The 22,209-nt window shown below is 44.0% G+C and overlaps 1 protein-coding gene across 6 annotated transcripts in view; it reads right to left on the reverse strand.

Moving 5' to 3' along the window:
* Positions 1-21,056, reverse strand: part of c5.L (complement C5 L homeolog) — a 64,890-nt gene extending 43,834 nt beyond the window's left edge. For 3 of the 6 annotated variants that reach the window (XR_005963200.1, XR_005963199.1, XM_041572360.1), the window contains exons 1-17: positions 20,619-21,053; positions 19,533-19,725; positions 13,447-13,615; positions 12,388-12,458; positions 11,893-11,984; positions 10,877-10,959; positions 10,105-10,195; positions 9,866-9,971; positions 9,657-9,783; positions 8,266-8,378; positions 7,161-7,352; positions 6,718-6,921; positions 3,495-3,704; positions 3,228-3,377; positions 2,760-2,889; positions 1,134-1,202; positions 199-411 (exon numbers count right to left, since the gene is read on the reverse strand). Coding sequence is in view for 3 of the 6 variants with exons in the window: in XM_041572360.1 (XP_041428294.1) it covers positions 199-411; positions 1,134-1,202; positions 2,760-2,889; positions 3,228-3,377; positions 3,495-3,704; positions 6,718-6,921; positions 7,161-7,352; positions 8,266-8,378; positions 9,657-9,783; positions 9,866-9,971; positions 10,105-10,195; positions 10,877-10,959; positions 11,893-11,984; positions 12,388-12,458; positions 13,447-13,615; positions 19,533-19,725; positions 20,619-20,683 (2,278 nt within the window). In the remaining 3 variants the exon portion in view is untranslated. Of the gene's footprint in view, positions 1-198; positions 412-1,133; positions 1,203-2,759; positions 2,890-3,227; positions 3,378-3,494; positions 3,705-6,717; positions 6,922-7,160; positions 7,353-8,265; positions 8,379-9,656; positions 9,784-9,865; positions 9,972-10,104; positions 10,196-10,876; positions 10,960-11,892; positions 11,985-12,387; positions 12,459-13,446; positions 13,616-19,080; positions 19,127-19,532; positions 19,726-20,618 lie in introns of those variants that run through there. The other 3 variants (XR_005963201.1, XM_041572362.1, XM_041572361.1) reach the window with 2 other exon arrangements.
* Between the last annotated feature and the right edge of the window lie 1,153 nt (positions 21,057-22,209).

Here is a 22,209-nt window from a genome sequence, read left to right on the forward strand (position 1 = left end):
TAGTCAGATCTATAGGTGAAACAGATTTAAAAAGCCTCCACTACATTTTGGGAGCATATTGATAACATTTTATAGGTTTGACAGTTTCCCTTTAAGAGACAAAAAAAAACATTGTTTTACCATTGAAATGTTTACTGCAGAATGGTGATCAAGGATGGTCCTGACAAGGCCTCATAGGGATTTTCGACTGATACTTACACATTCTTCCCATTCCAACATCTTGGATTTGTGCGTCCATCTTTTCCTGTAGACTTTTTGCGAACAAGCAGCAAACTTCGAAAGCGTTGATGCACTTTTTGCTGTAACGTTTTGAGACTCTGTTGATTCCAGCTGCACAATCATTTTCGTCCCGAAAACATTTCACACCATCATAACAGCATTTCTTCATGTTTCTGTCTGTATATGTGCTGGCTGAAAGGAGAGAGAATACGATTTATCAAATTTTAGGTCACTACATAATACTGTTATCATAATCTGACCCATTATATTAATGCTGTACTGTTTGTTACTTTATGAGCATGGCACAAGAATCTCAGCTACCATAAAGCAGGACAGGACTGCTGCTTACAATGGGGATCAGATAGGATCTGTGCAGCCACTGGGACAGAATGTTCTGTTATACAGATAGCTAGAATCTCAGCTGCCATAAAGCAGGACAGGACTGCTGCTTACAATGGGGATCAGATAGGATCTGTGCAGCCACTGGGACAGAATGTTCTGTTATACAGATAGCTAGAATCTCAGCTGCCATAAAGCAGAGCAGGACTGCTGCTTACAATGGGGATCAGATAAGATCTGTGCAGCCACTGGGACAGAATGTTCTGTTATACAGATAGCTAGAATCTCAGCTGCCATAAAGCAGGACAGGACTGCTGCTTACAATGGGGATCAGATAGGATCTGTGCAGCCACTGGGACAGAATGCTCTGTTATACAGATAGCTAGAATCTCAGCTGCCATAAAGCAGGACAGGACTGCTGCTTACAATGGGGATCAGATAGGATCTGTGCAGCCACTGGGACAGAATGTTCTGTTATACAGATAGCTAGAATCTCAACTGCCATAAAGCAGGACAGGACTGCTGTGTAAATGTAAATATAAATTTGCTTAATTTTTTGAATTTACACCACTTACCTTTCTTGTCTACTTCATCTTTGAAATTAAACGACCGTTTAGGCCTTAAAACTTCATTGCACTTCAGTGCTAGAAAGGAAGCATTAGTTACTTTAGAATATACAGCTATAATACATTTAAGACAAATTAAAATCACATGCATAAAAAAAGAACCAAGGAAGGAATGTTCTGGGCACACAATAAGCTATACCCTCATACTGTACTGTCTAAGGGAATCAATATGGCACCTCCTCCCATATGTATAAATACAAATATACAGAGAAGGAATGCTCTGGGCAGGCCCGGACTGGTAATGTATCAATTCGGGCAAATGCCCGAGGGGCCGCTCTATTCTGTGTTGAAGTGGGCCACACTCTTCCTTATTAGATGCGGTGCTTACTTTAGAAAAAATGCCTGCCGTCTACTTTAGGTTTACGGCAAGCATTTTAGGACAGGGGGAGGGCTGAGCCACGAGGGCGGAGACTGGAAGATCTGTGGGCAGCCTCTTCTGATTATATGCTAAGAGTGCACGCAGGAGCGTGCATTCTCCTGATGCCTGCCCTTGCAATTAGCCCAGCCCACCTCCTACGAGATTGATGACCTGCTTGTGTTTGAGCGAGCAGCGCTCTACTCTTCAAAGGTAAACATATTCATGTAGGAGCAGTGCAGCAGCGCTGACCTAAACTTCATTCTAATAGCATGAATCTTTTAATCAGCAATACATTATGATCCGTCTTGTGGCTTTGGTCTGCTGTACCATTTAACTTTAAACAGCACGGGACAGGTAAGAGTGTGCACGTCTCTCAATAAAAGAATGTGGGAGGATTGGCCTGCACTGAGCGCCTGTTCTCTGCTGCTCTGGAGAAGTGCACACTCTTATTGGAAGGCTGCTGTTTAAAGTTAACGTGGGTCACAAGAAGGATCGTAAATTCTCTAGGCATACTGGCTGCTGGAAAGGGGGGGGGCTTTAAGGACACAGGACAGATGGTATTGTTGGTTATGCTTGCTGCTGTTTATAATTAACTGTTTCAGGGGAGTAGAGACAGAAGACAATAGCATTGTTCCCTATTCTGCTGTTTTAAAATTAACTGTCACATTACAGGGTATTGAGGCAGGAAACTGTCCTATTGCTTGCTGTATATGTGGGTGTATATGGGAGGTAAATATCAGGGGATAGTGTAGGTAAGTGCAGCACAGAGTGTATATGGGGGATGGGAGGTATATATAAGGATATTAGAAGTCACTGAGGGGTTGTTCTGTGACCATATAAAGGCACAAGGCTGCAGGCTGAGTTATACAGGGAATTCTGAGTATCACTCATGTATTATAAGGGATAATGTACCCCCTACTGTAAATGATAAGGATATTAGAAGTCACTGAGGGGTTCTGTGATCATATAAAGGCACAAGGCTGCAGGCTGAGTTATACAGGGAACTCTGAGTATTACTCATGTATTATAAGGGATAATGTACCCCCGACTGTAAATGATAAGGATATTATATATATATATGTGTGTGTGTATAGGTAAAAGACTAGCACGCATTTGTGGGCTGCTTTGATTTTTTTTGCCAGGGCTGCTTTTTACTCCCAGTCCGGCCCTGGCTCTGGGCACATAATAAGCTATACCCTATTACTGCAAGTAGGTACCGTATTTTTGAGAAGCTTGTATGTTAGCATTAGTCAGGAATGTAAGGCCGGCCAGTCTAAATACATCCGCGTTGTTCTCCCCGGCTCCAGCCCCACAGCCGAGGTCACTCTCTTCGATCTTCCTTAGAACCTGCAGTAAATTGTACAAGCAGCATATTAGGCTGCAGTCAAATCTACTGGTGTGTATTATTTCTGCTGCTGGGGGGGGTGATATCACTTCAACTTGCAGCACAGCAGTAAAGAGTGACTGAAGTTTATCAAAGCACGTGATTGGGGGCAGCTGGGAAACTGACAATATGTCTAGCCCCATGTCAGATTTCAAAATTAAATATAAAAAAATCTGTTTGCTCTTTTGAGAAACGGATTTCAGTGCAGAATTCTGCTGGAGCAGCACTATTAACTGATGAGCTTTGAAAAAAACAGTATCCCTTTAAAAAGCCAAATCAGAGACAGCGGGAAGGGCTTAACTGTTTCCAAAGGCCTCTGGAACCTTTTCCCCACGTCATATAGAGCCGTGTCGACTGCAGATAAGGCCACCAATGACTTTGGCAGAGCTGAAATCTTCATGGAAAACGTCTGTCCAGGTTTCATGATATTTTCCCTTTTGGACAATTGCACCTAAAGGACCGGGAAAGACTTCCATTAAGAACATTGACTTAGACAGCGTTTATATCATAAGGAAAAGGCAACTATAATATATATTGCCGTGAAACAGCGACGAGACTTCATACTCACGCTTTGATGATTGACACAACTCTCCACCACATCCACCCAGATGGAGTCGGCAACCAGCTCAGCGGTGGCATCTCCAGTGACAATGTAGTAAACTAAGAGGCGCACAGAGGGAACCATATCTGCTGTTATGTGAAGGTTCAGGCTCTGAGAATTGGAACCCGGCACTCTTGGTACTGTTCCAAACTGTAATATCTTCCCCTTTGATATGACCTAATGCACAAAACATATAAAAACAATTATAAATAAATATATATACACACATACTAGGGATGCACCAAATCCACTATTTTGGAATCGGCTGAACCCCAAATCCTTCGCGAAAGATTCGGCCGAATACTGAACCGAACCCTAATTTGCATATGCTAATTAGTGGTGGGATTGGGAAAAAAAATTGTACTTCCTTGTTTTGTGACAAAAAGTAACGCGATTTCCCTCCCTTAGGATTCGGTTCTGCTGGGCAGAAGGATTCAGCCGAATCCTCCTGAAAAAGGCCGAATCCTGAACGAATCCTGGATACATCCCTAATACATACATAATGTGCCACTGGGACAGAATGTTCTGTTATACAGATAGCTAGAATCTCAGCTGCCATAAAGCAGGGCAGGACTGCTGCTTACAATGGGGATCAGATAGGATCTGTGCAGCCACTGGGACAGAATGTTCTGTTATACAGATAGCTAGAATCTCAGCTGCCATAAAGCAGGGCAGGACTGCTGCTTACAATGGGGATCAGATAGGATCTGTGCAGTCACTGGGACAAAATGTTCTGTTATACAGATAGCTAGAATCTCAGCTGCCATAAAGCAGGACAGGACTGCTGCTTACAATGGGGATCAGATAGGATCTGTGCAGCCACTGGGACAGAATGCTCTGTTATACAGATAGCTAGAATCTCAGCTGCCATAAAGCAGGACAGGACTGCTGCTTACAATGGGGATCAGATAGGATCTGTGCAGCCACTGGGACAGAATGTTCTCTTATACAGATAGCTAGAATCTCAGCTGCCATAAAGCAGGACAGGACTGCTGCTTACAATGGGGATCAGATAGGATCTGTGCAGCCACTGGGACAGAATGTTCTCTTATACAGATAGCTAGAATCTCAGCTGCCATAAAGCAGGACAGGACTGCTGCTTACAATGGGGATCAGATAGGATCTGTGCAGCCACTGGGACAGAATGCTCTGTTATACAGATAGCTAGAATCTCAGCTGCCATAAAGCAGGACAGGACTGCTGCTTACAATGGGGATCAGATAGGATCTGTGCAGCCACTGGGACAGAATGTTCTGTTATACAGATAGCTAGAATCTCAGCTGCCATAAAGCAGGGCAGGACTGCTGCTTACAATATGTATTGATGGCTTTTTGAAAGATACAGGTATGGGACCTGTTCTCCAAAATGGTTAGGACCTGGGGTTTTTCCGGATAATCGATCATTCTGTAAATAGAATCTTCATACCTTAAGTCTACTAGAAAATCATGTAAACATTAAATAAACCCAATAGGCTGGTTTTGCTTCCAATAAGGATTAATTATATCTTAGTTGGGATCAAGTACAAGCGACTGTTTTATTATTACACCGGAAATCATTTTTAAAGATTTGGATTATTTAGATAAAACAGAGACTATGGGGGAAATTTACTACAGGGCGAAGTGGCTTACGCTGGTGAAAATTTGGCAGTCTGATGTCATTTCGGCACTTTGCCGATTTACTAACGGTCGCTGGCGTAATTTTGCCAAGGAGAAAGACTCTGGCGCAACTTCGCACTCTAACGCCAGGTGAATTTTCGCTTTGACGAAAGAGCGTTACTATGCAAAGTCACTAAATTTTTGATTTTACTGACAGTTACCTCTTTCACCAGACTTGCCTTCACCACCTCAGACCAGGCGAAGTGCAATAGAGTAGATAGGAGCTCCTCAAAAAAAAGTTGAACATTTTTCTAAGTCCCAAAAAACGCTGGCGTCTTTTCCTTTTCACAGGGTGATAGGCTCCTTCCCCCCTACATTTGCTAACATATGGCACCTAAACTAAACTGTGGGTCCATGTGTAGGGCAATATAAGAACTCTATATAATTTTATTAAGGTTCCCGGTCTTGTGTAGTGTAATGTATTTGCTGCAACATATACGGCCATTGTACTTTAACTGCACTCCGTATGCAAATTAGGCAACGCTAGCGTAACTTCGAACTGCTGGAGTATTTTCGCTAGGACAACTTCGCCAGTGTTCGTTACCCTGTGCGCAACTTTGGATCTTCGTGAATTAGCATTGTCCATGCGAATTTACGTATGTGAAGCCAGCGCTGGCGAATTTTCGCCAGTTAGTGAATTTGCTCCTATGGGAGACGGATATTCCGTAATATAAATACTATGTTTTTTTACACCTGTATAAATAAATCTCATAGTGTTATTACTCCTATGTACGAGGCCTTGTATCCTTGGCTTAAATAAACAATTAGCTGTACAGTAAGTGCTATTAATATGTAATTTTAGCGTACACCTGGCTGGCTATTAGCTTAGTACCTAATAAATATACTAATAAATAATAATAATATATATGCGAGTCATTGCAGCCCTGCTGAATAGGGAAAATCTGGTTACTGTTTCTAAACCTTGTGTTGCTGAACTACAATTCTCACACCTTTCAACATATAATGAAGCGTTAAAGCATGATGGGAGTTATAGTTCAGCAAGATCCAGGGGCCCCCACACTATGCTATTATATATATATATATATATATATATATATATATATATATATATATATATATATATATATATATATATATATGTAATTCGCGCCCCTCACAGACACATCATGCTTTTTATGTGATTCCTGCTTGATCTTCATCACATTACATTCTATCTTTGTCCTTTTCATTTTTTATTTCTATTTTCCTTGTGGGGCCAATTTGCTTTTTAGCTGATCCAACATTCCTTGTGCGGCAACGGGCTCTTAATGGTGGTGTGTATAGCAGCACAGATATGAGGAGTTACACTTGTCCTTTACATACTGAATGTTCACTTCAGTGGCTAAAGTATTTGGGATCTGTTATCCAGAATGCTCGGGGCCTTGGATAATAGATCTTTCTGTAATTTGGATCGTCATGTCTACTAGAAAATCATATAAACATTAAATAAACCCAATAGGCCTCCCCGTAATTCGGAGCTTTCTGGATAACGGATCCCATACCTGTACTCTAGTATAATGAATCTAAATACTCACCAGGTAGCTGTAATGATTCAGCTTGGCAATGTACGGGCTGTTAGGAACTAATTGGACATTTAGGAAGTTGTTGACATGCAGAACTTCTCTTTCTCTGGCCCAGTTAATATACAGATAACTCTTGGTAAGCGACTGGTAAGAAACTGCCACGTGAGTAGCTGTCGCCTGGTTTTCCTCTGGGAGGCTGCTATCGTCTGTCTTTATCTGCAAATATACAAAAAACAAATTAGGGAACTGGTACAAGCTGTTGTGTGAAATATCAGAGGAAATCATCTCTGCTCACTGCAGCACAGCATCACAAGACTTTCATTGGCTCACTAAGTTAATTTTCAGCCAACTGTGGCTGAAATAAGCAGCAGGCGGCACTGTTGATATCTAGAAAACGAATAAAGAGCACCCTGTGTGATAATCTTTTAAAACAAACAAGAAAAGTAAATCCTCACTGTGAAATCCAGAGACACTATATCGGATGGGATATTTAAGATGAACAGGCCAATGCCATGATTCCTGTCCGTACTAATCCTCTGTTGCTTAATGATCAAGGCTTCCGGGGATCCGTCTTCTTTCACCATATCCCCAGACAGGGTTAGAGGAATGTTTCCCACAGGTTTGTCCAACGTGTCTCTTAGTTGGACCTGGTTAGAAAATTAGAAAGCCGGTTAGTTCTATGGAGTCATTCCTCCACCTAATTTATCAAAATCCAAATTTAAAATATTTTTAGATAAAAAAAAAAAAGGCCCACCAAACTACAATCCGCAATTGGATTTTATTTATTAATAAAAAAAAGCACAATTGAATTGGATTGGGGAATGATTAAAACTGAGAGAAAATCTGAATTACACGTTTTTTCACGAAAATTTTTTGGATTTTTGCCCCAAATAGTCAGAAGTAGTCGGATTTTAGGACTAATTTTTTTGATTTTTGGCGCACACCACAAAAACTTCCAAATAGGACAGGGACCTCTCCGATTGACTTATATACAGCCTCGGCGGGTCTGAGATGCCGTATTTTCGGATTTGGACTTTTTCCATTCTCTGGGTATAATAAATCTTGAAAAATGTAAAGGTTTATATTTCCAGCTAAAAATTTGGATTCAATAGTATTAAAAAAATCGAGTTTTTGGCATTCTGACTTTAATAAATAATTGGGATGCAACGAATCCAGGATTTGGTTCTGGATTTGGTTCTGGATTTGGCCAGGATTAGGCCTTTTTCAGCAGGATTCGGATTCGGCCGAATCCTTGTGCCTGGCCAAACCGAAACCAAACCCTAATTTGGATATGCAAATTGTGGGCAGGGCGGGATTTCAGGTTATTTTTTGTCACAAAACAAGGAAGTAAAGCAATTTTTTTCCTTTCCCATCCCTAATGTGCATTTGCATATGCAAATTAGGATTCGAATTCAGTTCGCTATTTGGCCGAATGTTCCACAAAGGATTCGGCCAAATCCAAAATAGTGGATTCGGTGCATCCCTAATAAATAACCCTGCAGCAGCCATACTGCGATGCCAAACAAGGGCAAGAAACTGAAATAACGAGGGCAAACCAACCTTGATATAATACGGTAACGTCGGCTTCATGAAGAGAGGGGTCCCGACCAGCTTCAAGGTGAAGGGGCTTAAAACGAACTTGACGTCGGCATTTTCACTTTCCTCCACGCGGCCTGAGAGAAGCACATGGTTATATCTGCAGTCAGGTGACGTGTGGATTTTATATGTGGCCAATTATCTAGTCGACATCCCTGGACAAAAGCAACCACACTCTGTGGGCCACCAATACTGGCATTCCATAGCTCAGGAGATTTGATTGGGCAGATCTACTTCTCATTCAGGTCTTTTTTTTTTAGGGTGTAGGGTGGCTCTTATATTCTGGAGATAATGGGAGATGGAGCCTTTATAATAGCAAGTGCCCCAACACCTTCTTCTTTTAACCATAGAAGTCCTAAGAAACAGGCAGAAACGTTGGCTATTTGAGGTTGCACCATTGAGCCTAAACCAGAGAGCCGGAGCAGACCTGATTGGGCTATGGAGACAACCCCTTTAAATCCATCACACTTCAGCTTCCATGTCCCAGTATAAAAGGACCTCAAGACGCTGGGGCTCATTTATAAACACTGGGCAAATTAGCATTTGTAACCCATAGCAACCAATCAGTAATTAGCTTTTTTTTTAGCTGCAGGTTGAGCAGTGAAAGCAATCTTCTGATCGGTTGCCATGGGTTATTGCCCAGTGTTTATAAATGACCCCCACTGTGCCTTGAGCCTATGACTGAGCCTTTGGTGAAGTGCTGGCAAAGCATGAAACGCGTTAGGCCATGTATATGGGGTCAATATAGATTTGAATGTATTCGCAATAATAAAAGCTGTTTTTTATTTTTTAGACCTCAATTTGTGCAAGAGCGGTATATTGGAATGTTCATTATCCATTTAGTCACTAATAAGTAGGGATGCACCGTATCTACTACTTTCAGATTCGGCCGAACCCCAGAATCCTTGGTGAAAGATTCGGCCGATTACCGCGTATGCAAATATGAAATGAATATAAATCTTAATTTGCATATGCAAATTAGGATTCGGATTCAGTTCAGCCAGGCACAAGGATTCGGCGGGAAAAAGGCCAAATCCTGGCTGAATCCCGAACCGAATCCTGGATTCGGTGCATCCCTACTAATAAGTCCACTATCTGAAGAACTGTATACTCAAGATAATGTTGCCAAGAAGCCAACGTTAAGGGAGCTAGCACACGGGCAGATTCTGGGAGATTTAGTCGCCTGGTGACTAATCACCTCTCCCCGAACTGCCTTCCCCCTGCTATAATGAGAGAATGCCAGCGCCAATGCACAAGGAAATTTCGGGCGACTTAGGACGGTTTCCCTGTACCTTCTACCGTTACCTATTTCTGGTCCCCTCCCCCCATGTTTGATAGCATATAATGGTCGTTACCTGTGGACTCCTCAACAGACACGGTTATGTACAAATAAGATCCGGCGACTTCTTCCAAGGATGAGTATCCCAGTTCTTGCAGTGCCTTTTGGCTATTCAGCTGGAAGACGCTTTCTCCGTTGTTCATCTGGGATCAGGTATGATAAAAGCTGAATAAAAACGCAGCATACGGCCTGTCTGAAGGCAAATGCGCCTTCTAAGTTTCTTACCGTCAGCAGATCAATGGACTTAGGCAACATCTTTCGTTCGCCATCTTGGATTAGCCCATAACGAATGTAGACTTTTGCATTTTCAACCAGTTTCTCATAATAGTACCTGTGAAAGAAAAGAGTATTATTGTAGGACAAGAGGTTCCCAAACTTTGGGGATGCCCCCTACCCCCAAGGAGTACGGGGTTCAACCTTTACACTAAACAAAAACAGAGTCCAATTACTGGAACCTGTCTCACCTCGCCCTCACTGTGATGTAAAACTCCGTAAACTTGTCATAGCAGATGAAGTTCTGCTCCGGTTCTATCGAAACCAAAAACTTTGGCAAAACTGCAAGCAAACGAAAGAGAGGTAAGTGTTAAAGGAGGAGTCCCACAGTTTATTGCTTAAAGGGATACTGTCATGGGGAAATATGTTTTTTTTCAAAACACATCAGTTAATAGTGCTGCTCCAGCAGAGATCTGCACTGAAATCCGTTTCTCAAAATATTTTACTTTGAAATCTGACATGGGGCTAGACATATTGTCAGTTTCCCACTTAAACTTCAGTCTCCAAGTTGGAGTGATATCACCCCCTCCCTTCCCCCCAGCAGCCTAACAAAAGAACAATGGGAAGGTAACCGGATAACAGCTCCCTAACTCAAGATAACAGCTGCCTGGTAGATCTAAGAACAACACTCAATAGTAAAATCCAGGTCCCACTGAGACACATTCAGTTACATTGAGGAGGAGAAACAACAGGCTGCCAGAAAGCAGTTCCATCCTAAAGTGCTGGCTCTTTCTGAAATCACATGACCAGGCAAAATGACCTGAGATGCACCTACACACCAATATTACAACTAAATACACTTGCTGGTTCAGGGATGACATTTTATATTGCACAGTGAATTATTTGCAGTGTCATTTAGAAATAAAAACTACATCACAACAATCATGACAGAATCCCTTTAAAGGAACAGAAGTATATATATATATATTACTTAAGAATTCATGCTTTAGCGGAGGAAAATACCGTATTCTTTCACTTCAAATTTCACGGTGCCAGAAGTAGTGAAATCCTTCCCGTAGGCGGCCTCAATGCTCCACATGCCGAATCTAAGGGGAAAAACAGACAGACTTTCACTTTAAGAAGAGCAATTGTACATAAGGGAATGTAGTCATCATAACAACAGCATAAAGGAGATGAAAATAAATTGTCAAAACTTGTCGAAATTATGTATGTCTGACTATAGACTATCTTAGAACTATCATTATGAGATGATGTTTAGCAAGGCTGCCACTATAGTAGTGTTTTTTTTCTTTCACTTTTTTGGTTCAAGACCCCCTTTTGGCCGCACATATCTCATACCAAGAAACATTGGGGTAACAGTCACCCTGCTATAGTTCCAGGGGTACCCAGGGTACAAATAAGCACTCACCCCAAATCTCCCCCTAACTGACCTTCAGGCTGGGCCCCCTTAGCTCATAACAAGGTTACAGATATATAGAAACATTGGGGTAACAGTCACCCTGCTATAGTTCCAGGGGTACCCAGGGTACAAATAAACACTCACCCCAAATCTCCCCCTAACTGGCCTTCAGACTGGGCCCCCTTAGCTCATAACAAGGTTACAGATATATAGAAACATTGGGGTGTCACCCTGCTATAGTTCCAGGGGTACCCAGGGTACAAATAAGCACTCACCCCAAATCTCCCCCTAACTGACCTTCAGACTGGGACCCCTTAGCTCATAACAAGGTTACAGATATATAGAAACATTGGGGTAACAGTCACCCTGCTATAGTTCCAGGGGTACCCAGGGTACAAATAAGCACTCACCACAAATCTACCCCTAACTGACCTTCAGACTGGGCCCCCTAAGCTCATAACCTTTAATATGAATGAAAGGGATCCGTGTTTCAGGTTTGGAATTTGTATTAGATCTAACTGTCCCTAATTCTGACCTCAGAGCTGGTGATAAAGAAGGAGCCACTTGTAGATGTGCTTGTTGTGGGATCTATAACAATGGGATAAATGGGATACTGTACTTTGGGTTGGCTGGTATCTTGAAATAAGGGAAGGAAATAATTCCCGTTAAATCGTCTTCTTCTATAGTATCCACCTTCACTTCCTCTGGATCCTGAAAACGAACACAAGTAAGTTACCAATTAGACGGGAAGTTCACCTTTAAATAAGAGACACAACAGTGATTTCTGAGACAATTAGCAGTCGCTCTTTATTTTTGTGTTTTTTTATTATTTCGAAATCGCTCGATTCTGGAATTAAGATGCCTGGTTGCTAGGGTCCAACATACCTTAGCAACCAGATGTGGAAGATGAATAGGCTTAAACAGAAACAAGAAATGCAAGTAACAATAACAAAAAAAATTGCAGCAGTAGTTTATTTGGATTACATTTTTTTTATTAAAGACCAATTAAAAAGCTGCTGAGGACAGGGTATGCTATAAGAGGACTGTGCATAGGGAGAAATGCATTGTATTTAATTGGATCATGTTTCTTTTAGATGACCATAAAAACCCTAACCTTAAACGTTAATACGACTTTCCTTCTTCCTGGTTTTAACTCTTCATCCATAGAGTAAACTCTGATCTTCACTGTAAGACAAAGAGTTTAAATATACATCAGCATTAAATATACAGTAAATGTACAGTATTTTATAATACACAGATTTAGGCACATAACCCTTTATTTGCCAGGGCATGAAGAATCTAGAGCAATGACAAAGTTCCAGCCCCCTACATTTCTAGGAGTTAACTGGGGAGTAAGATCAAATTGACCCAGCATGCCAGGGGTTAAAGGGGTTGTTCCCCTTTAATTAAACTGTTTGGGTCAGGGCACACAGCGAGATTCAGGGAGATTAGTCGCCCGGCGACAAATCTCCTCTTCTTCGGGGCGACTAATCTCCCAGAACTGCCTTCGCGCCAGTTAGAATGTAAATGGCCAGCGGGATGGCACTTGGAGCGATTCGTTTTCCGAAGTAGTTTCCTCGTGAGACAGTTTCGGGCAATTCTGGAAAACGAAGCTCTCCGAGTGCCATCCCGCAGGTGATTTACATTCTAGAGGGCGGGGAGGCAGTTTGGGGAGAAGAACAGGATATTTGTCGCCGGGTGACTAATCTCCCCGAATCTCGCTGTGTGCCCTGACCCTTAGTATAATGTAGAGAGGGATATTCTGAGACAATTTTCAATTGACTTTCATTTCTTATTATTTGTGGGTTTTGATTTATTTAGCTTTTTATTCAGCAGCTCTGCAGTTTGCAATATCTGGTTGCTAGGCTACAGATTACCCTAGCAACCAAGCACTGACTTATGATATGAATAGGAAAGGATTTGAATAGAAAGACGAGTAATAAAATATAACAATAACATTAAATTTGCAGCCTTAGAGTGGATGTGTTTTTTAGATGGGGTCAGTGACCCCATTTGACAGCTGGAAAGTGTCAGAAGAAGAAGGCAAATAATTAGAAAAATACACAAAATAAAAAATGAAGGCCAACTGAAAAGTTGCTTAGAATTAGCTACATACTAAAAGTGAACTTTAAAGGTGAACCAGCCCTTTAAAGGAGCGATGGAAGAGCCGTACCGGACTGGTCTGGGGTATAAAACGGCTTGTCGGTTTGAATGAAGAGGAATCCATTCCTGTAGGAGACTGGAACTTGCTCTTCTTTGTTGAAAGCGTTGGACAGCGCCTGCAGGTAAATAAACGGCATCGGGTCGGACGCGCTGTGTTTCGGGAAGTCCTGGGGTTGGATCTGGAAGGAAAACAAGGACGTTCATTGGGCAATGCTGTAGAACAGTCACATTTACTGCTTATTTAACGATGGCCAATCCCTGCGCTAGAAATTCTGCCACCCCAAATAGCAGATCTCCAAAAGCATGTTGCCTTGTTTCTAATAACTTCCCTCTATATGGGGTAATTATAGGTGACAGTAACGGGATGGCATTCGGTGCGCTTCGTTTTCCGAAGTCGCCCGAAGTTGCCTCATGAGGAAACTTTGGAAAAGGGAGGCAGTTTGGGGGGGATTAGTCGCCCCGAAGAATCATCCCGAATCTGAGTGAGTGTCTCTGCCATGAAGGTGGCCATATACCACAACAACAGCCTGCCAGAAAGCAGTTCCATCCTAAAGCGCTGGCTCTTTCTGAAATCACATGACCAGGCAAAATGACCTGAGATGCACCTACACACCAATATTACAACTAAATACACTTGCTGCTTCAGGAATGACATTTTATATTGTACAGTGAATTATTTGCAGTGTCAGGGCAGAGACACAAGCTGCAATTTTAGGAGATTAGTCACCGGTGACTTCTTCGGGCGACTAATCTCCCCGAACTGCCTTACCGTTGGTTAGAATGTAAATCGCCGGTGGGATGGCACTCAGAGAGCTTCGCTTCCTGAAGTCGCCTCACGAGGAAACTCCGGGCGACTTCGGAAAGCCTAAGTGATCCGAGTGCCATCCCGCCGGCGATTTACATTCTAGCCGGCATGAGGCAGTTCGGGGAGATTAGTTGCCCCGAAGAAGAAACTATTTGTCGCTGGGCGACTAATCTCCAGAAATAGCAGCGTGTGTCTCTGCCCTAAAAGTGTAATTTAAAAATAAAAACGGCATCATAAAAATCATGACAGAATCCCTTTAGGGTCAGGGCACACGCTCAGATTCGGGGAAATTAGTCTCCCAGCGCCAAATCTCCTCTTCTTTGGGGCGACTAATCTCCCCGAACTGCCTCCCGCCGGCTACAATGTAAATCGCCGACGGGGTGGCACTTGGATTGCTTCATTTTCCAAAGTCGCCACACGAGGAAAACTTCGGAAAACTAAGGGCTCAGAGTTAAATCTCCACCTAAGGGTCAGGGCACACGCTCAGATTCGGGGAGATTAGTCTCCCAGCGCCAAATCTCCTCTCCTTCAGGGCGACTAATCTCCCCGAACTGACTTGAATGTAAATCACCAGCTGGATGGCACTCGGAGCACTTTGTTTTCCTGCTTTGTCTTGTGGGAGAGCGACTCTGATTATATCCTAAAACCTTTGCCGTAAAGCGAGATGGGACTTTGCATGCCAATCAACAAGAGCCCAATCTTGGTTTACGGCAAGGATTTTATGACAGTCATGTGAGCAGCAGGAAAGGAGATTTTGTATACTTACCGTTAAATCTTTTTCTCTTTAGTCACTTGGGGGACACAGGGACAGTGGGGTATAGCTGGTACATCCAGGAGGGCAGGACACAACAGTAGGAAAAAACTAGCCCCTCCCCTACTGGCTATACCCCCAGCAGGCGGAGCCTAGACCAGTTTGTTCCAAAGTCAACATGAAAAATTTTATCAACCGTAAAAACTTAATACTAAACGTAACATGTCTGACGGAAAAATGAGAGCCTCAATCCAGGGAGGGAAGCCCTGTGTCCCCCAAGTGACTAAAGAGAAAAAGATTTAACGGTAAGTATACAAAATCTCCTTTTCTCTAAGTCAACTTGGGGGACACAGGGACAGTGGGGACGTACCAAAGCTGTCCCCTAATTCCTCCGGGCGGGAGAGTGAGGCTTAAGTGGAACTGACCACTGCGGCTTGAAGTACCTTTCTGCCAAAGCAAGTGTCAGAAGCCGCAAAGGTATCGAAATGGTAGAATTTTGAGAATGAGTGGATCGAAGACCACGTAGCTGCCTTGCATAGCTGTTCTGCTGATGCTTGGTTTCTGAATGCCCAGGACGTACTCATCCCCCTAGTAGAGTGGGCTGTGAGTCTAGCTGGTGGCGTTTTGCCACGTGCCACGTAGGTTCGCTGAATTGCTTGCTTGATCCAGCGTGAAATGGACGCCTTTGTTGCTGCCCCTCCTTGGTGGGGGCCTGAAGGAATGACTATTAAGGAATCCACCTTGCGAATGTCCTGGAGGTAGAACTTTAGGGCTCTAACAGGGTCCAAGGTGTGCAAAGCCCTCTCCTTAGGATTGGAAGGTGAAGGACATAAGGTCGGTATCGTAATCTCTTGGTTCAAATGAAAGTCAGATACTACCTTTGGCAAAAAAGATGGAATAGTGCGAAGGACCGCCCTATCATGGTGAAAAACGAGGAAAGACGGTTTGCAGGACAGTGCGCGGAGTTCTGAGAAACGTCTTGCAGAGGCAATCGCTAAAAGGAAGACAGTCTTCCAGGTAAGCCAGAGAAGAGGTACTGATCCTAGCGGCTCAAATGGAGGGTCTTGAAGGGCCTGTAGGACTAAGGTGAGGTCCCATTGGGGAGCTGGTGCTCGAACTGGAGGGGGCCACATGTGCTACCCCCTGCAAAAAAGTCTTGACATCCGGCAAAAGAGCAAGCCGTTTCTGGAAAAGGACAGATAGAGCAGAGACTTGTGACTTAAGGGAGCCTAGGGATAGACCTATGGATAGGCCTTCTTGCAGGAACTCCAGGATATTGGGAATGGAGATTCTTCTGAACTGTGTCTTGTGACGTATGCAGCACTGGCGATAGGTAGACCAAACTCTATGATAAGCCCTTGCTGAAATCGGCTTTCTAGCTGCGTACATGGTGTCAGCTACTGCTTTGGAGAATCCCTTCTGGATTAGAATCTTGGTCTCAAGAGCCACGCAGTCAAATTTAGATTTGTTAGGCTTGGGTGCCGGATCGGTCCTTGGGTTGGAAGGTCCGGAATTAGGGGAAGGGTCCAAGGTTCCGCCACGGACATGTTGAGAAGGTCTGTGTACCAGGAGCGATGAGGCCATCTTGGAGCAATGAGGATGAGAGTGGTCTGCTCTCGTTGAAGTTTCCGGAGAGTCCTTGGTACGAGGGGCAAGGGTGGAAAAGCATAGGCCAGATGGAAGTGCCACTTGGCTGTTAGAGCATCGGATAGTGGATCCCTGTATCGAGCTATGAACTCTGGGACTTTGCGGTTGTGCCGAGTCTCCATTAGATCCACCTCTGGAGTGCCCCACATCTGTGTTATCTCGTGGAAGATCTCGTCTTTCAATGACCACTCTCCCGGATCTAGGGATTGCCTGTTTAGGTAATCCACTTCCCAGTTTAGAAGTCCTGGAATATAAATTGTTGACAGTTGGGTCTGGTGATTTTCGGCCCATTTGAAGATGAGATTGACTTCGTCTAGTGCTCCTCTGCTTCTTGTGCCCCCCTGGTGGTTGATGTAGGCCACCGCCGTGGCGTTGACGGATTGAACCTTCACAGCCTGACCGTGTAGAATCTGTTGCCAATGATGCTTGCTCTGGGAGCCACGAAAAAACTTACCCCTTCGAAAGGAAGGGCGAGCCTTGGGTTGAGGTAGCAGAGTACTCTTGCCCCCTGTGGCTTGGCTGATAATCTTATCCAGTTCAGGCCCGAAAAGAAGCTTGCCCTTAAATGGGATGGAAGTTGGAGACTTCTTGGAGGAAAGGTCTGCTGACCACAGCTTCATCCAGAGTGATCTGCGGGCTGCCACAGAGAGAGACGATGATCTGCTGATGACTTGAATGGCATCAAGTGAAGCCTCACACATGTAATCATTTGTTTCCTTAATCTGGGATGCCCATTGAGAAAGCTCATGGCGGTCTGCCCCCGAAGAAATTGCGGTAAGAAGAGAGTCTGACCAGGATTGGACTTCCCCTGCTAACCCATGCCATGGCTAAGACAGGCCGTAGAGAGGTGCCTGAAGCTGAAAATGCTGAACGTAGAAGGCTCTCTAGCTTTTTATCCATTGAGTCCCTGAAGGAAGAGGCATCTGGGACAGGAAGAGCGGTGTTCTTGGAGAGCCTGGATACTGGTGGGTCAACAGAGGGTGGCATTGACCACTTTTCTGTAAGCTCCTTAGGAAATGGGTAGAGCTTCTGGAATTTTCTGTTTGTTTGAAAACGTCTCTCTGGATTATCCCATTCTTGTTGGATGATCTCATCCAGTTGTGAGTGAGAAGGAAAAACTGGTGAAGTCTTACTGTGACGTTTGAATAGGCTTTTAGTGGCATCAGATGAGGCTCCTGGAGACGAAGAGTCTCCAGTACCAAGGCAATTAAAGTATCCACTGAATCTGAAAAGTTCCTATGTGAGTCCTCGTCCTCCTTGTCTGAATCTGATGAAAGCTCACCTTCTGAGCGAACAAAATCCTCTCCGGAGTCTGGTCGAGATGGTGAAAAACATCTGGGAGGGGAATCACTCTCTTCCTCTAAAGGAGAAGGAGCTCTGCGCTTAGAGGCTTTCACCTTGGGCTTGTCAAGGCGGGAGAGCAGTTTATCTAGTGACTGGGCTAATTTTGGTATCCCGGAAGCCAACTGTGCTGCCCACTCAGGTGCGGGAGGTTGTCTAAGCAGTGAAGGATCCTTGTGTAAAGATGAAGATTCCCCTTGACAGTCTTGGTCAACCTGGGGAGGAGCAGGTACTGGAGGTTCAGGACCAATCTCAGGTAGTTTGCACCTATTACATAAGGGCTCTTTGTGCCCTAAGGGCAAACGTTTGCGGCAGGTGGCACAGGCTAAATATCTCACTTAAGCAGTAGGTGCCCCCCTGGAAAAGAGCTTGTCAGTAGTTCCCTCAGACATGGTAGTGCCAGGAATATAGCTATAACCAGATGAATTTAATATATATATATATCTCTATATAATATGTTCGCTGGTCTGAGCTCTACCGTGCTAGAACCCCAGGTAGAGACATAAAGACTTTAACTGAGGTAGCCCTTCTTTAAAATGTCACCCAGTGCTAACTGAGTTGGGGTGTAGAATACACTCTAAATGCGAATCGCAGTGTAGGTGTGAGGCTGCGGGGGTTTAGGAGGACCCCGGGCAGGGGAATGCTGAAGAGAGCAGAATTTAACAGCCGTTAGACGTCGCTCCGCTCACTGATGAGGAGACAAAATGGCAGCCGCAATTGAAGGAACGCGATGAGATCGCGCGAGAACAACCGAATGGCGCCTAAGTCTGATGCGCCTCGGTTTCTAGGCAGCGTTCCCTCTTCTAACAACCGCCCGCAGAACGGTCATTCCTCTCCCAGGGTAGCGCTCCTCCGTGCAGCCATAGTAAGAGCTGCGCACACATTCAGCAGCATGCAGTCAGATACAACCTTGACCCAGGGCAAAGGAATCTGACACAGCCTAGAAGGGGAAAATAGGCCAACCTAGACAGGCAGACAGTGCCTGCGCAGTGCAATAAAATTGGAATATGCCCCAATTAGAATAACCCCTTTACCAAAACTCCCATTTGTGGTAGGAAGAGGGTTATGTGAGGAGGGAGGGCCGCACAGAATATACTCACTGTGTCCAGAAACCGCTCCTCTGTCCTCCGGCCAGTCCGTCTCCACCTATGACAGAGAAGGGGAGACTTGAATGACTGGGTGGTCTGAATATCAGAAACCCCAGAGACAGGTCCCACGATGGGGAATGCCTATGGGGAACCTCTGCTCTGTGTAGAGGGCCTGGGCAATCCCTAGGTGTCAAGCAACTGACAGAAAATTCAAATTAATGAAGAGAAAAAATTTACGTCCTATCCTCCTGAGGACACAACAAAAACTGGCCTAGGCTCTGCCTGCTGGGGGTATAGCCAGTAGGGGAGGGGCTAGTTTTTTCCTACTGTTGTCTCCTGCCCTCCTGGATGTACCAGCTATACCCCACTGTCCCTGTGTCCCCCAAGTTGACTTAGAGACAATAGATTCCCCCCATGCAATAATAAAGAGCCAATAGCAGACAGAGACGCACACACACTCGTACCATTAGCTTCACCAGCCCCTGGTAATTGTTGCCATTATTCAGCACGAGGTGTTGCGTTGCGTAAGTGATCTTTTTATCCGGGTAACTGAGCAGATTAATCGTTATTGAGAAATCTCCTTCCTGGCCAAACGCTTGCACCACCACCGTCTCCAAAGCTCCTATCCTCCAATTTCTGGGCCCCGTGACAAGGTACCTGTATTGCGATAAGCAAATAAAATGTAATGTTAAGCCATGTTGCAAAAAAGGGGAAGTTAACTTTTCAAATTACTTTTTTAGCATGGAGTCGACAGTAGTATTTTGCAATGGTTTGCAGTTGATCTTCATATTTATTTTTTAATTATACAGGTTTTTTTTCCAGCAACTGTTTGGTTGATATGATTCAATTTATCCTAGCAACCAGGCAGGGATTAAAAAAAAAAAAAGAGAGACTGGAAGATGAGTAGGAGAGGGGCTGAATAGAAATATAAAAGTTCTAACAAATAATTTTGACAGTAACATTGTATCCTTACAGAGTAACAGCTTTTTAGTTTCTATCTGAAAGCTGGAAAGAGGCAAAAAAAAAAAAAAAGGTATAAAAATGAAGACCAATTGAAAAGTTGCCAAGGATAAGACATATCAAGGGTCGAATTTCGAATTCACGCGAGTTTTTTTAAACTCCCATAAATTCGAAATTGGACTAGTTCGAAATGTATTATTAAAATCGAATTACTCCAACATGGACGAATTTAAACGCCCAGAAAACTCGAATCGAATTTGATCAAACTCCCGAATGTCAGAAAGGCTGCAAACATCTCCAAACTGATGCCTGCACCTCTCCCATTGACTTAAACTGCAATTCGGCAGGTTTTAGGTGGGGGATTGGAACTCTTAAATCTTGATATGATAAATCTTAAAAATCTATTTTTTTTTTTTTTTAAACTCAAATCGAATTTGACCATAAAAAAATATTTGAATTCTAATTTTCAATTCTACCCATAATAAATCTGCCCCTATGTAAGAGCTATAAACATATAGGATGCATGACCCGTGCATGGAGATGGGAGAGCTGCAAGGCAAAGCAGACAATAATCGTCGTTATTTACTTACGTTTTTTCTTGGCACAGGCAATACCCGTGCAGTGCCAGCAGCAGGGCGACATTTAGCCAAATCATTGCAGCCGGGGTTCAGAGGACATGGAACAGCAGAACAGCCGAGCGCTTGTCTTCTGAGCTGTAGGGTCGGTGAATCTCGGTGAGCTGCTTATTTTTTTTGGGGGGGGAGGGAGGATTATCTACCCCCAACCTGCAATAATAACCCCTCCCACAAAGACCTTTTTTTTGTTCAATTCCTGCCAAATGGAGTAACTTTGCCCTCTTGTTTGCTTGTTACACAGATAAGTCTGTTTGTTGTCTTGGTATCACCTGTGTTTGCCGCGGGGATTACGACCCACTAGTTTGGCTCAGCTCTTGGGAAATTATTTATTCATGATTCAATCACTGCACAAATACATACACTGTATATACATACATGTCCTTAGGGTCAGGGCACATGCTCAGATTCGGGGAGATTAGTCGCCTGGCGGCAAATCTCCTCTTCTTCGGGGCAACTAATCTCCCTGAACTGCCTCCCGCTGGCAGAATGTAAATCGCAGTGGGAATAGCACTCAGATCGAATCGTTTTCCGAAGTCGCCTCAAGTTTTCTCGCGAGGAAACTTCGAAAACGAAGCGCACCGATTGCCATCCAGCCGGCAATTTACATGCTAGACGACGGGAATGCAGTTCGGGGAGATTAGTCGCCATGAAGAAGAGGAGATTTGTCACCGGGCGACTAATCTCCCCGAATCTGAGCGTGTGCGATGACCCTAAAGGCGTAAATCTGAAAAAAAGAAAAATTTTAGAAATGTTTCGGCCAACTTTGGAAAACGAAGCGACGCAAGTGCCATCCTGCCGGCAATTTTTCATTCTAGCCGGCGGGAAGGTAGGGGAAGGTAGTTCAGGGAGACTGTCGGCCGGAAGAAGAGATTTGTCGCCGGGCGACTAATTTCCCTGAATCTGCCCGTGTGCCCTTACACTAAGGGTCAGGACACACGTTTAGATTCGGAGAGATTAGTCACCCGGTGACAAATCTCCTCTTCTTTGGGGCAACTAACCTCCCTGAACTGCCTTCCCGCCGGCTAGAATGTAAATTGCCAGGGAGATGGCACTCAGAGCGCTTCGTTTTCCAAAGTCGCCTCACCAGGAAACTTTGTGTGACTTCGGAAAACGAAGTTCTCTGAGTGCCATCCGGCCGGCGATTTTTGAAGAGTTCAGTGTAAAAATAAAAACTGGGTAAATAGAAAGGCTGTGCAAAATAAAAAAAATTCTGATACAGTCCGTTAGCCAAACATTTAATGTATAAAGGCTGGAGTGACTGGATGTGTAACATAATAGCCAGAACTCTACTTCCTGCTTTTCAGCTCTCTTGGTTTCCACTGATTGGTTACCAGGCAGTAACCAATCACTGACTTGGGGGGGCACATGGGCCATAGCTGTTTGCTTGAACAGTTATGTCCCATGTGGTCCCCCTTATAGTAGGGATGCAGCGAATCAAAGTTTTGGTTCGGGATTCAGCCTTTTTCAGAAGGATTCGGCTGAACCAAATCCGAATTTGCGTGACAATCGCGTGACTTTTTGTCACGAAACGAGGAAGTAGAAAAAT

This window comes from Xenopus laevis, chromosome 8L, assembly GCF_017654675.1.
Source record: "Xenopus laevis strain J_2021 chromosome 8L, Xenopus_laevis_v10.1, whole genome shotgun sequence".
NCBI lineage: Eukaryota > Metazoa > Chordata > Amphibia > Anura > Pipidae > Xenopus > Xenopus laevis.